Here is a 15,076-nt window from a genome sequence, read left to right as displayed (position 1 = left end):
TGGATCGGCAATTGGCTGGAGAACAGATTGCAGAGGGTAGGCATAAATGGGAAGTTCTCAGACTGGGAAAAGGTAACAAGCGGTGTGCCCCAGGGCTCGGTTCTTGGGCCAATCTTATTCAATATATTTATAAATGACCTGGAAGAGGAAACGACGAGTAATATAATCAAGTTCGCAGATGACACAAAACTATGTCGGTTAGTGGGGTCACAAATGGACAGTGAAGAACTCCAAAGAGATTTGAACCAGCTAGAGAAGTGGGCAGAAAGTGGCAGATGAAGTTTAACATAGACAAATGTAAAGTGATGCACCTGGGCACAAAGAACAGGGAATATGAATATAAAATGTTAGGTGTGACGTTGGGCAAGAGCGAACAAGAAAGAGACCTGGGGGTACTGATAGACAGGACCCTGAAGCCGTCGGCACAATGTGCAGCAGCGGCAAAGAAAGCCAACAGGATGTTGGGCATGATAAAGAAGGGTATCTCGAGTAGATCGGCGGATGTCATGTTGCCGCTTTACAGAGCAATGGTCAGACCACATCTGGAGTACTTTGTCCAACACTGGTCTCCTCACCTAAAGAAGGATATAGCCCTGCTGGAGAGGGTGCAGAGGCAAGCCACGAATCTAGTAAAAGGTATGGGAAATTTGAGCTACAAAGAAAGCCTCGGAAAACTAAGCTTGTTCACCCTTGAGAAGAGAAGACTGCGAGGGGATATGATAGAGACTTTCAAAATACTAAAAGGACTCGACAAAATAGAGCAAGATGCATCGTTATTCATGTTGTCAAATGAGACTCGGACAAGAGGGCACGGGCTGAAATTGAGGGGCGACAGGCCCAGGACGAATGTCCGGAAGTTCTGTTTCACAGCGAGTGGTGGACGTTTGGAATGCTCTCCCGGAGGAGGTTGTGATGGAAACCTCCATTATGGGATTCAAGTGCAAGTTGGATGCACACCTCCTTGCAAATCACATTGAGGGATACGGCTAAATATGGTCATCATAAGGGAACACCTAGGTCTCCATCAAGGAACACCTAGATTGGCCTCCGCATGTTCGGGTCACCGGACTGGATGGACCAAAGGTCTGATTCGGTGAGGGCGTTTCTTATGTTCTTAAAAGTTAATAGTATTAGGTAGGTACAGTAAATTCAAAGGCAAAAACATTGCTGCGAGATGACTCTTAATAATAATAAAAGACCAATTTATTGGGCTTCCCAATTCTGTACAAATATATACAAAAGAAGAGAGAGAAAAATAATGAAGCAAATAGTTCATAAAAACAAAGCAAAAGAATTGCAAAAGAAAATCAAAAAAGTTTCAAAGGATTCACCATTATTGATCTACTCTGAGCTATGTTATCTACTTCAGGCACCCACATCTTTCACACCTCTTTCCAAGTTGGACCTTGGTAAAAAATCCTTACTCCTCAATAATTTATTTATTTTAGTATTTATATACCACTTATAGCCTAAGGGGCTCATAAAAAAAAGACAAACCCCCCCAAAAAACCCCGTCTACAAAGTGGCCTAAATGGGTACTTGGACGATCAAAAAGCCTAATCATCCAAGTACCCATAACCAAAGCTGGTTTTAGATGTTTCTAAAACCAACTTAGGCCTTTCCCCTGCCTCTAAACGCATAGAGCAAAAAGAGGCATTTTTAGAGGAGGAGAAAGGGCGGGAGGTGGTCAGGAGGTGGGCCAATCTAGACATAGGTGTACAGCAGGTATAATGAGCCCATGTGCTTATGGCCTCGCCCACAGAAGGAGCCAAAGGCAACTGGGCCAATTCCGGTTGGCCCAGGCACCTAAGGCCCCTCCTGTGGGCAGGGCTTGAGGTGCCTGGGCCAATCAGGCCCTAAGGCCTGCCATTCTGAGGATGGCGGGTCTGCCGGACGGACAGGCTTGGGATCCGTCCATCCGTCCAACTTTGTTAAGGTACAAGGGGAGTGTCGGGGGTGGGTGGTGGCATTACGGGGTTGGCGGGGGGTCTCTCTGGGTGGAGGGGCGTTTCGGGGGGCTGATCGGGGTTTCAGGGGACGTTCGTGGGGGGGGGTGTCATGGTCAGGAGGGCCTGGGATCCCTCCTGCCCATATCTTAATGGGGGTGGAGGGTCGCCTGGGCAGGAGGGATTAGGCTCCCTCCTGCCCATTTCAGATCGGTGATGTGGGGTGGTCACCGGGAAAGGAAGGCCTGGGATCCCTCCTGCCCCGATTGTGTCGGGGGGGGGGGGGTCCTTAGGTTTCTGGGGCAGGAGGGTTCCCTCCTGCCCGATCTGATCAGTGGGGTGGAGGTTGGATTGCGACAGGAGAGATGGCCAATCTCTCCTGCCTGAACCACGGCACTTCAGGGACGGAGATCACGGCAGGGGAGATGGCTCATCTCCCCTGCCGCGATGCTCACCCCAATGTGCTGCCATTTGGGGGGGGGCGATTGCCATCATGGCAGGGGAGATGAGCCATCTCTCCTGCCGCAATCGTTGCTGCGGGGGGGAGGGTGGATTCTGTAACCAATGTTCTTTTTGACAGACAGAATCCAGCTTTTAGGCGAAGGACTGGCTCCTCCTTCGCCTAAAAGGCCTGGTTTTGGGCATTTGGGACTTAGGCTGTTTTTTTGGTTGGTTATGTGTCTTAAGTGTAGATGTAGTGGTGGTCTGGGCGTTTAAACAGCTGAACGTAGAGGCAGGCCATTATTTTTTTTTAAACCTCCTTTTGGACGATTTTTTTTTGAGAATGGACATTTTCTCTGCTTCTACTTTCAGCATTTAGGGCCTAGGCCAAAAGGGGACTTGGACGTTTTTTTTATTATGCCACTCTAAGTGGTTTACATTCAATTACTCAGGCATTTTTCCCTATCTGTGCCTGTGGGCTCACACTCTATCTAAGGATATCTGGGGCAATGGGGGATTAAGTGACTTGCCCATAGTCACAAGGAGCAGCATCGGATTTGAATCCACAACCTCAGAGTGCTGAGGCTGTAGCTCTAGCCACTGTGCCATACACTCCCCTCCTCTTTGTTCTCCTTCAAGCTGGTCATGTCTCTCTCTTCTTTATTAGTCCTTTGAGGGCATACATTTGCTCTGGAGCATAGGTTAAACTTGTTGCTTGCTTTTCTCACTCTTTCCTGTGCTCCATACTTCTCTCTCACTCCCTGTTGTGGCTTTCTGTCCCCCAACGCTCTCCATTCCCCCAAACAGATGAGTAGAGGAGTGTTTGGGGAATGGAGAGCCATGAGGGAAAATTATTTCTTTTTTTTCCAAATTAATTCCATTTACTACTACCCTCTGTGATCTGTCAGTCAATCTGTTTAGTTTTTTTATCCAGGTAAGCACCTTGGAATGCTTCCCCAGGCTGGTCAGTTTGTTTATAAGCCTTCTATGAGCAACAGTGTCAAAGGCTTTGCTGAAATCTGACTAGAATACTTCTAGTGCATACCTTTTATCTAGTTAAGCCAGTAAATTAGATTATTAGGCATCATATGCCATGGATCTTGCAAGCCACCAGACATAAAACATTTATTTTCTTAGCAACGTTTCCATGATTCTTCCCACCATTGAAGTAAGAGAAACCTTCCTGTAGTTTCCAATCTCTTCTCTGCTCCAGTTTTGTGAATATGGGCCACATCCCTTTTTCTCCAGTCTCCTGGAAACTCTTCCATCTGTTGAATATATCATTCAGGGGAACCTGCCTTAGCTTCTCTTGAGGTCTCTTGGTATGTTAGGATCTTCCATCCAGTCCCATGGCTTTGTCTGTTTCAGCCCTGCGACTTCTTCACAAACATATTCTTCTGTGAATGATGTTATATCAACTTCATTTTGATATGTACTTGTGCTAGTTTTCCATGGCCCCTCTACAGGTCTTTCCTCTTTGAGTCCCAAACAAAAGTATTTGTTTATCATTTCTGTTTTTCCTCATCATTCTCCGTATGTCAGTCTTCGGTCTCTCAGTTTTGAAATTCTACTTATGGCCTTCCTCCTTTTCTGGACATACTTAAAGAAAGTCTTGTTATCAAGTTTCAAGTTTATTTATAGCTTGATATACCTACCATCACATGTATCTGGACGGTTTACAATATTAAAGATCGGAAAAATCTAATAAATTTAAGATTTGGTTGAAATAAAATAAAAGGAGGGTAAATCTAGAACTAAGATAGATTAAGACTTATTAGAGACGAAAGGTGCTAGAGGATAGGGAAGTTCTAATTACAATGTGTAAATAAAAATAAAAGGAGGGGAAGAGGGATAGGAAGTAACAAGAGGGAGACGGGGATGTCGCTTCTTAAAAGCCTTCCCTCTCCCCCTCCCCCTCCCCCTTATTTACGAGTTATCTCGTTTGCTTCTCTGGCCATCTTTTCTTCTGTCTTCTTGAGTTCTCTTTTATTTCTCCCAGTTCTACCTGATATTTCTTTCACCTATATAAGGTGACATTTGATTTTGAAAAATAGATTTCACAATATTCAGATGTGCTACTACTTTCCCTACCCCCAACCTTCCCATTTGTAATTTGAGGAAAAGTATTTCACAAGAACTTAGGCATTTTCCTTAGTAGCATTGTATTAAAGCTTAAATCAGCTTCACTGCCTACACAGTATGGTAATTTATACAGTATAAGTATCTATAACACACTGTCATTGTAGCTTTGATTGGAGTATAATATAACACTGTGTTCTAAATGTATTCTGCTTCAGGATTGATTTAGCTTTGTATGTCTCACAAGACCCTGCACACAGAACGCAACAAGCCTGTTAAAATGCCTACTTCTCTGCAGTAGCATACCTGGCTTGCCAGCTACCTGAGGTGAAACATAAAAAAATGGTGGTAGATAAAGGCCTACCCATCCATAGCAACCACTATCTCCTCTTCTCCATAAGAGATCCCATGCTTTTTTGAATTCAGACGCACTCTTCCATCTCTACCACCTCTACCGGGAAACTATTCCATGGTTTACCACCCCTTCTGTAAAAAATTATTTCCTTAGATTACTCCTGAGCCTCCTTCTGTAAAAAAGTTACCTGATGCTAGGGTCCACCTTGGGGATTAGCATCCAAGAAAAGGATCTGGGTGTCATCGTAGACAATACGATGAAATCTTCCGCCCAATGTACGGCGGCGGCCATAAAAAGCAAACAGGATGCTAGGAATTATTAAAAAAGGGTTGGTTAACAAGACTAAGAATGTTATAATGCCCCTGAGCTTGTTATAATGCTGCTGGGCTTGATGGACCATTGGTCTGACCTAGTAAAGCTATTCTTATGTTCTTAGACTACTCCTGAGCTTATCACCTCTTAACTTCATCCTAAGCCCTCTCATACCAGAGCCTCCTTTCAAATGAAAGAGACTCACTTCATGCACATTTATGCCACTTATGCTATCATATTTCCCCTCTCTTGCCTTTCCACCATCCACCCACCCAGCAGCCACAGGCCGCCAGCAATGGTTCCTACACAGTGCCTGCAGCTGACCCAGAAGTCTTCTGTCTGACACGTTTGTGTTTTGCGTCAGAGGGTAGGCTTTTGGGTCAGCCTCCAGTAGCATGTAGGAACTACTGCAGGCAACCCGGAAAGAAACAGAAATTCTGCATGGGCTGAGGGTAGATGGGAAGGGATGGAAAGAGAGAGGTTGCATGAGCTGCGGGGGTGGAAAGGGAGGAAATGATTGATGCTATTGTACAGGCTTGGGTGAAAGAGAAAGGCCTGCCCACTTTGGGCTCAGGTCAGCCCAAAATTGGCTGTCTGGCTACACCATGAAGCCAATAGCTGCATGTATGTGGACCTTGGCCCTGCGACCGCTCCACGCACAGACACTCACACTCACACACTGCTGCCCCCACTTCTCCAACTTGGTACTTTAGATCTTTTCTGTATCTCTAGCATTTATTATATCTGCTGGAAAGAAAGCCTGTGTATCAACTGTGTAAGTGCATAGTTCATGGTGAGTATCTGTTGGAAAGCTGGAATGTTCCTTGAAATCTTGTCTAGAAAATCTGTTGGGTTTTTTTTTTTTTGTTTTTTTTTTTTTAATTAACTTCCATACAGTAAATTTGAAACCAGGGAACCTGAACTTTTGTGTCAATTTTTTAATTGAATGGCCTGTCATTATCATTGAAAGCAAAAGCCAATATAGTGGGTATCAACTTAGATTTTGTAATGGCAATGCACTTCAATCACATGTAGCAGTAGAGGGCATTCAAATGCTGTCTGCTAGAAACAGCTCAACAGCGACCTCTAATGCCTCTACTTTTAATTTAGAAATCTCTCATAACTTCTAGAACAATAGATGTTCCGTTCTACTTGATTGGTAGTAGTAGGAAGAGAAAATCTTTTAGAGAGAAACTGTGCTAGAATAAATACCAATTCCAGTGGGAATAGTCTTGTCTTTGGTTCCAGATCCCAAGTCACTGTACCCAATTACTAGAGGACAAGGCATGCCTCTATCCTCCCTAAATAATTTACGTTTAACTACTAGAGGGTAGAGAGTAGGGTGTCAATTGTGCATGTTAGGATTGGAGCATCAATGATGTCAGTGGCTGGTGTGAAACTTTGGAATGCCCTGCCTAGTATTCTGCAATTTTGTGCTGGAAAGATTAACTTCAAGAAAATGTTGGAAACGCAGCTTTTTGTTAATGCATTACTATGTTAATATTTCTGCAGTCGCTTTAGTTTTAAGATAGTGTTAAATAATTTTTTGTCTTGAACTTAATATTCAAAGTCCTTCTGCAGTTTTATTGTTGAAATCCTGATTTGAAAATGTCTGTATCGGTATTGTGTTATCTACCATGGGGGGATGGGAAATTTGTGTCTGTCTACTGTTTGTGTCATATGTATGTAAGCAATGTGTTAACTGCATAGTTTTATGCGGTATATAAATTTTTAAATAAATACTAGGCATAAGATATAGGGAGCTTAAAGAAATTGACTAAAAAATCAATTTAGTCATCATGAGTCATCCAACAGGGTTCATTATTATAATGTCCTTTTTATCACTGGAGGGACATGTTAATAAAATGAATAATTAAATTAAAGCTGTAACTCCTTTATACCACGTCTCAATCAACAAATGTTTATTAAAATTAAGGCTGTCCTAAGGTTGCAGTGGTAACAGTGGCTTAGTAAGGGGGGCATGGGGGTGGACCACCGCGTGTGCCATCTTGGTGGGAGTGCTGGCACTTCTCTGCCCCCCCATGCCACACCCAAGCCCTCCCTTCCCCCTTACCTACTCTAACCTGTTGGTCGCGCCAGCCTGGCTCCCTCTGATGTCACTTCTGGGTCGGGAGGCCAGGAAGTGACATCAGAGGGAAAGCCAACACCAACACGAGCAGCAGGCTGGAGAAGCTGCTTGTTCTGACAAAGATATAAGGAAGTACAGGAGTGGGAAGAGAGGGTGTGAGAGTAGCATGGTGGGGCGCGGAATAAGGGGGGTGGAGAGGAGGGTGTGGGGGCACCACCGTCCCGGGCACCTCCTACCCTCACTATGATACTGAATGGTAATTCCTTTTTTTTTAAAGTCCTATGATGTAACATATTGTCATGTTGGAAAATATCAACCCTAATTTAAAATAAACTCATTAATTAAAAAAAGTCTCATAGATGCAGACACCATACATCTCATCCTCCAAGTCCAGATTTGTGGCCATTGAGATGCAGTAATCTGATGCTTTATTTCAATGCTCCAAATGTCATGAAGATCAGTTTTTGGTTTCTTATTCAAAAATCCAGATATTAATTTATACCACTGAGTGGCCTGGTGACCCAGAAAATCCGCCTGGAAGCCCAGGAATGACAAACTATACTGATTTTAAGGCCTTTCAGGGAACCCCTCCTGAATGGCCTGCTTCAAATGCAATCACCTATAACTTTGAGATTTAGCAATGTCAAATTTTTGTTGCGGTCGTGAAAACTCAAGTACGTATGCCCGCCTTCATCCAGTGTTTCCAGGTGACCTTAAACCTTGGGGTTTTTATGTTACATAGAGCAGTTTGGACCCCAGTTCAGTTACAGAAATTAGATAGTTCCAAGTCTAATAGGGGTTGGCACTGTCATCTCGAACCTGGGACATTAGATCATTTAATATTTTATTGTCCCTTGATACTTCAATTTTGGAGATCCATTTGGGATCAGGTAAACAAAGTAATGGAAAATCCAGTGGCACTAACATATGACACTGTGCTATTTGGCACTATGATGAGAGATAAAAGCCAAATATCATCTCATAATAATAAACTTCTCTTTATTATGACAGGGATTACCATACAGCTTATTCTAAGGAATTGGAAAAACTGGGATAGACTGAACTATTCCTTTTGGTGGGAGTCTCTCTGTCACATTTTTAAGATGAAACATAATATGGCTATACATCAGGGATATTATAAGAAGTTTCTGAAGATTTGGGAGCCATTGACAAAATTTAGCAAAGAGTGATAGGTGATTATGCCCAATTGGTCATACACGTCCAGGGTGAGTGGGTGGGAGGGCGGGTTGGAATGTATTTTTCAATTTCTCAATTTGAGTGTACTTTTTGAATATAATTGTGCTTTTAAAACAGGTCTAACTCTGAATGTCTAAATGAAGTCCGGGACGTCTTCAAAAAGTTTTTATTATTCTTGCAAGGCTACCCTAATCCCATTCAAATCATGCCTCTAACACACACACCCTTAATATTTAGATATACTGGAGAGAAAATAACCTGCAAGACGTCTAATATGTCTGTTTCAAAAATCGGCACTTGGACATTTTGATGATTAAAATGTCCAAGTGCTCCTTTATGCCGTTTATTGAATGTATTTCTGTTTTGAAAATGAGCCTCATAACTTATAGTGCTCTATAAGTTACAAGTTTGAATGTGAATTCCACCCAGACTTGACCCATGTGTACACCTACCTATAAAAAATGCTCTATGTAAGATATGCGTTTTATTTATAGAATAGCCTTTATGTGCATTTTTTGGCACCTACACACATATTGAACATATATACACATTGAACATGCTGGTATTCTAATCATTTACTTACCTACTTTATAGAATTGCCTCCATGTTATCACTGGGTGTCAACTGACACTCCCTTCTAATATCTTCCTTTGAACAGGGGTTAAGTAAAATATCAATCTTAGTGATTTTCATGACTGACTACCTTGGGTTGATGAGGATCCGAAGGCGACAAGGCGGAGGCTGTAGCCAGAAAGATGCTAAACTGTATAGAGAGAAGTATAACCAGCAAGTCATTGGCGAGGCCCCACTTGGAATATTGTGCTCAGTTTTGGAAGCCGTATTAGGCTAAGGATGTAAAAAGACTTGAAGCGGTCCAGAAGGTGATGAAAATGGTACGGGGCATGCGCCAAAAGATGTTGATAATAATAATAATAGTTTATTTTTATATACCGCCTTACCCGGGAGATCTAGGTGGTTCACATCAATCAATCATTATATATACAGTACAAATAGATATATAAAATTGAAATCATCTAAAATTTCGGCACAGTTAAAAGCTTACAGTGAGAAGATACAAACAATTTAAAATGAGATAAAAATTATAAGCAAGTAATAAGATACATTAGGTTGCCAGTCTATTGAATAATTGAGTTTTTATCTGTTTTCTAAAATCAAAATAAGAGGAAGCTTCTAACGCAATTTTGGCAAGCCATGTATTCAGTGTGACCGCCTGAAAAGTAAAGGTTCTGTTGAGGAACCTTTTGTAATGACAGGATTTTAATGAGGGATATGCAAACAAGTGTACTCTTCAAGAGCTCTTATTAATGTAACTCAGGGTAAAATGAGGGGTAAGATAGCCTGGTAGCATGCCAAATACTGCTTTGTAGCAGATACATGAGAACTTAAATAAGACTCTGAATTCCAATGGCAGCCAATGAAGCTTTTGATAGAATGAAGTAATATGCTCCCATTTTTTTAAACCAAAAATAAGAAGAGCAGCCGTATTCTGAACTACTCTCAACTTTTTGAGAATTTTCTTAAAAGCACCCAAGTATATGATGTTACAGTAGTCCAGAATACTTAAAATGGAAGATTGAGTTAACAAGCGAAAAGAGGCTTCATCAAAATACTTCTTGATGGTGCGGAGCTTCCAAAGCACTGAAATGCTTTTTTTAAATATTAAATGCTTTTTTAAAATATTAAATCAGAATGTTTTTCCATTCTGAATTAATATTTTTTAAAAAGATGTATCTTAAGATACTGGAAGACCTGTTATGTATACTCTAGAGAAGAGGAAGGACAGGGGAGATAAGAAACAGACATTTAAATACTTGAAAGGTATTAATATAGAAACAAATCTTTTCCAGAATAGGGAAAATAGTAAAACCAGAGAGCATGAATTGAGGTTGTGGGGTGGTAGACTTAGGAGTTAATGTTAGGAAATTCTTTTTCACAGAGAGGGTGGAATGCCTTCCTAAGGGGGTGGAGATGAACACAGTGATGGAATTTAAAAAAAGCATGTGATGAACACAGTGGATCTCTAATTAGAAAATGAATGGTATAAATTGAAGAACTAGGGCCAGTACCGGGCAAACTTGCATGGTCTGTGCCCTGTATATGGCAATTTGATTTAGGATGGGTTGAACATGAGGAAGGTGCTGGGCAAATGGTTAGGAAAGGCTGGAGTGAGCTTTGATGGCAACTCCAGTAGTTGGAACCTAAGGACAGTACTGGGTGAACTTCTTCGGTCCAGAAATATCAAAGAAAAAAAGATGGTTCAGTTTAATCATGAATGTATAATTGATATCTAGTAATATAACTATTAGCTGCTAACCATTGCTAAGGAAGATTTATCAGTCCCTCAGGTAATCACCGTGATATTTAGTGTCACTGGAATTATCACTAAAAACACAACTGAGATGGAGAAAAAGGACCAAAGATGCCATTTTCTGTCTGCAAAGCAATCAACCCAACAATACACTCTTCTTATTCATTTAAAGTATGCAATACGAGTGGATATAAACACATCTTTTAGTACTTTACCAAAAGACCATTAGTGTGTTTGCATTGTATATGGCTTGTATAAATTGAAAGTGGGAGGAAAAAGCCTTAGATCCCCACCTATAAACCAAAATGGTTACTTATAGGTTACACCGGGGTCCAGGATCCTCATCAGCATAAAAAACCTCCACACTAATTAATTTTCAAGCCTTGTGCAGTCTTTGTTAACATTCCATGAAGGTCAGGATACTTATCTCAACGAAGAAGATCAACAACACCAACGGTGGCCAGCGTTTCGCCATCAAGGCTACATCAGGGTGTGCCACAGTCGATCCAATCCTAGTGACATTACTCAGAACTCATACGAGCGTTTCTGCTTTGTGATGCGGCCTTGACGGCAAAACGAAAGTGTTAGTGTAGAGGTTTTTTATGCCGTTGAGATTCCTGGACCCCATTGTAACCTATAAGTAACCTTTTTGGTTTATAGGTGGGAATCTGAGGCTTCCCCCCCCCACACACACTTTCAATTTATATAAGCCATATACAATGCAAACACACTAATGGTCTTTTGGTAAAGTACTAAAAGATGTGTTTATATTTATTCCTGTATTGCATGCTTTAAATGAATAAGAAGAGTGTGTTTGGGTTGATTGATTTGAGTCTTCTTGCCTGAGTGGCATTTACTGTCTGCAAAGCAAAACATATATGTTGTGTCCTAGGATTATGCATGGGTGCTGAAACACATTCCAAGGTGTACAGCGGAAAGATTTCAATGCACTTTCCAAATTCTGGGCCTTAGGCTTTATACCTTCTAGTGCTCTACTCTGCAACCTTCCATCATCCCATACTGATCCCACTGATTGATTGCTAATGGGTTTTCTATGAACCCGCTCCATTAATATCACACAAGATAATAATGAGACTATGCTGTGCATATGTGGATTCCTTTCTATTACATTGTATAAATTATTTTTTTATTTGTATCTTGGGAGTGTTATTGTTGTTATATTCTAGATCCCTGAGACCTTCAGAGGCCACTTGATCGCATGCATCTCCTAATCTTCCATCTCAATGCTTCAATTCATAAGAACATAAGAAATGCCTTCACCGAATCAGACTCTTGGTCCATCCAGTCCGGTGACCCGCACATGCGGAGGCCCAACTAGGTGCTTCATAATGAGACCTTGTTTACCTGTATCCCTCAATGTGATTTGCAAGGAGGTATGCATCCAACTTGTCCTTGAATCCTATAATGGAGGTATCCGTCACAACCTCCTCCGGGAGAGCGTTCCAAGCGTCCACTACTCGCTGTGCGAAACAGAACTTCCTGATATTTGTCCTGGGCCTGTCGCCTCTCAATTTCAGTACATGACCTCTCGTCCGAGTCACATTTGACAACGTGAATAACGATGCATCTTGCTGGATTTTATCTAGTCCTTTTAGTATTTTAAAAGTCTCTATCATATCTCCATGCATTCTTCTTTTCTCTAGAGTGAACAAGCTCAGTTTTCTGAGGCATTCTTTGTAGCTCAAATTTCCCAATTCACGATTCATATTAAGGACCATAAGAATGTACACAAATAAAAGTACAGAACCATGACTAGCCCAGTCTCTGATGGACTGCAATTCAATTTGAGTGCCCTTTAGCAAATAATTTGCCTTAGAAGCAAAAGCTGGAGCTAATTCGTACGTTAGAACAGCATATGACCTCCAAATGTTTCAGAGATTTCTCAGGGTGAAGATATTGAATAAGTTAAACTTCAATCCCTTTGGGCCGCTGTTGGGGAGATACCTTTGCCTGTTGTCAGGCCAAACATGACATTCTTTCACTCCCTCCGGAGAGAATAGCGCAACCTCTTGAGAACAGTCTTCTTCACAGGGGTGGCGGCCTTTCACACCTCCGTGTCGGCGTTATATAGGGCCCTATATCACTTTGAACGCCCTAAAGACTTCCAACGACTCCAAGCAAAGTGTGGCCTGGAACATCACAAAGACCTTAGTCAGTGAAACATCTTGGGTGCCTTGAGCGGGATCCCTAGGTTGATAACGGGAGCAATATTTCGGGAGTGTTATGCTAGGGTGCTTTATAGGGCTTATTATACCCAGGTGCAATTACATAAAATAGGGGGTATTTCCTCTCCTCTTTGTTTAAAATGTGGCTGGGACCCTGACACTTTTGTTCATTCTTTAGGGGATTGCTGGACTATTCATTCCTTTTGGGGGGTCTATTACGCTTTATATACAACGCCTTTACTCATGCGCCCTTTTGGGTACAGTGGAGCAGTTGGTCCTGGACTTCCTGGGAGCTTTCAGCGGTTTGCCTAAAGGGGGTTCCCTCTGGTGTCGTAAGGTGTATCTCCTTGCCTGGAAATGTATCTTACAGTCTTGGACGGTATCCGAGCCACCAACATTTTGGGGATGGAGATCTATGGTGCACAATCCGGCCTTGTGGGAGGCCCTCAAGGGGATGGATTGCCCTAGCAGGTGTAGTCGTTTTTTTACTCACTTGGGGAGCTTATTTAACTTCTTTGTCCCCTAGAGGGCGTAGCCTCATTTTGAATACTATTTCATAAGCGGTCTGCTGGTTATTGAGCTATGGTTAGGGACCAGACACTGTTTGCTTTTAGATGAACCTTTTGGACGACCCAGGGGCCACAAGAGTACGGGCCTCTGGCGTTTATGCTGGAACTGTTCTGCCTTGTTGCCTGTTTTTTGTTTGATCTAGACTCTGTTGTTTGTATTATCTATTTTTGTTCATACTAAAAACAGATTGGAACATAAACTTCAATCCTTAAAGCAGTTTTGTTCTGTTTTTAGCTGAGACCAATGCTAGTAATAGTTTGCACTTGATATATGTTTGTTTGAAGGCATTTCAGAACACAAAACTGCTTTCATTAACCTTTTCTAACTCTCCACTTCCTCCTTTCTTTTTAAGGAACGGCTGCTGCTGTCTATTTTGCCCAAGCACATTGCAGATGAAATGTTGAATGAAATGAAGAAGGAACAGGATCAGAAAGAGCTGCAGCAGTTTAACACCATGTACATGTATCGACATGAGAATGTCAGGTAATGAGAATGAATGTGCTTCAAAGTTGTATGGGCGCTGGGTCAGTGGTTTCGTAGCAAGCCTTGCTTGCTGTCATGTAGACACCGTTCCCAGACTTATGAGGGCTAGGGGTGCTGCAGAGACAATAGTCACAGTTCCTGGGAGCAAAACAATCATACTCATTACATGATAGGGATACCTGTTGGTTAGATTTAGATCCTATGATTATAGGGTTCCAGGAGCAATCCTGATTCACTGTGCCACAGAGGTTTGGAGGCATGAATTGTAGTGGGTGTTCTATAGCGATTTGGGGTCACTGAATTCAAAACTGAGCTTAAATTTTCAGCTTAAAACCCTCTGATTTTTAGCAAAAGAGCATTATAATGCAAAAATAAATGTTATAACAATCTCTGAAATATTAAAACAGTTTGCCTGCTTGCCTATCACAGCTATTCACTGTTTCACTTGTTACATCACACTAAGACCCAGATTCTGTATAGGATGACCGGGCCTAAAAAGAACCCAATTCTCTAACCAACGTCCATGTTACAGACGCCAGTTAGAGAATCGGGTCGCCACTGAGCTTATCATGGCAAGGGATCTCCCTGATGTGATAACTTTAGCGGCTGCAGCCACCCCCCCCCCCAAACGATTGCCAGCAGGAGGAATGCACAATCTGAATGAGAAAGGCCTGCCCCTTCCCATTGCATTGTGGAATGCACCGGGAGGGGCCTAAGGCCTGATTGGCCCAGGTGCCTAAGGCCTTGCCCATAGGACGGGCCGTAAGCACCAGGGTCAACCGGAATGGTTGTCCCGTGCCTAAGGCCTCTCCCAAGGGCGGGACATTAGGCGCCTGGCCCAACCAGAATCTTAGGTTGGCCCATGTGTCTATGGGCAGGGCCTTAAGCACATAGGCCAACCTAAGATTCTGGTTGGCCCATGTGCTTAAGGCCAACCAGGGAGAGTGAGGCCAATGTGCAAAAGAATCAAGCATCCAGATCATTTGATTCATGAGGGGAATTTTGGGCCAAAATTGTACAAAATGCTTCTGCCTCAAATCAATTTAAGTTGAATGTCAAAATGAAAAACAACAACCTATGATTTTTAAA

The 15,076-nt window shown here is 42.3% G+C and overlaps 1 protein-coding gene across 1 annotated transcript in view; it reads left to right on the top strand.

Annotated features, from left to right (window-relative positions):
* The window catches only part of ADCY3 (adenylate cyclase 3), a 267,206-nt gene that overhangs the window by 138,675 nt on the left and 113,455 nt on the right, over positions 1-15,076 (top strand). The window contains exon 3 of the mRNA XM_033937148.1: positions 13,857-13,987. Coding sequence (XP_033793039.1) covers positions 13,857-13,987 — 131 coding nt within the window. The remainder of the gene's footprint in view (positions 1-13,856; positions 13,988-15,076) is intronic.

This window comes from Geotrypetes seraphini, chromosome 3 (assembly GCF_902459505.1).
Source record: "Geotrypetes seraphini chromosome 3, aGeoSer1.1, whole genome shotgun sequence".
Classification (NCBI taxonomy): domain Eukaryota; kingdom Metazoa; phylum Chordata; class Amphibia; order Gymnophiona; family Dermophiidae; genus Geotrypetes; species Geotrypetes seraphini.
The sequence above is the reverse complement of the archived record's forward strand: the minus strand, read 5'-3'. Positions and strand labels throughout refer to the sequence as shown.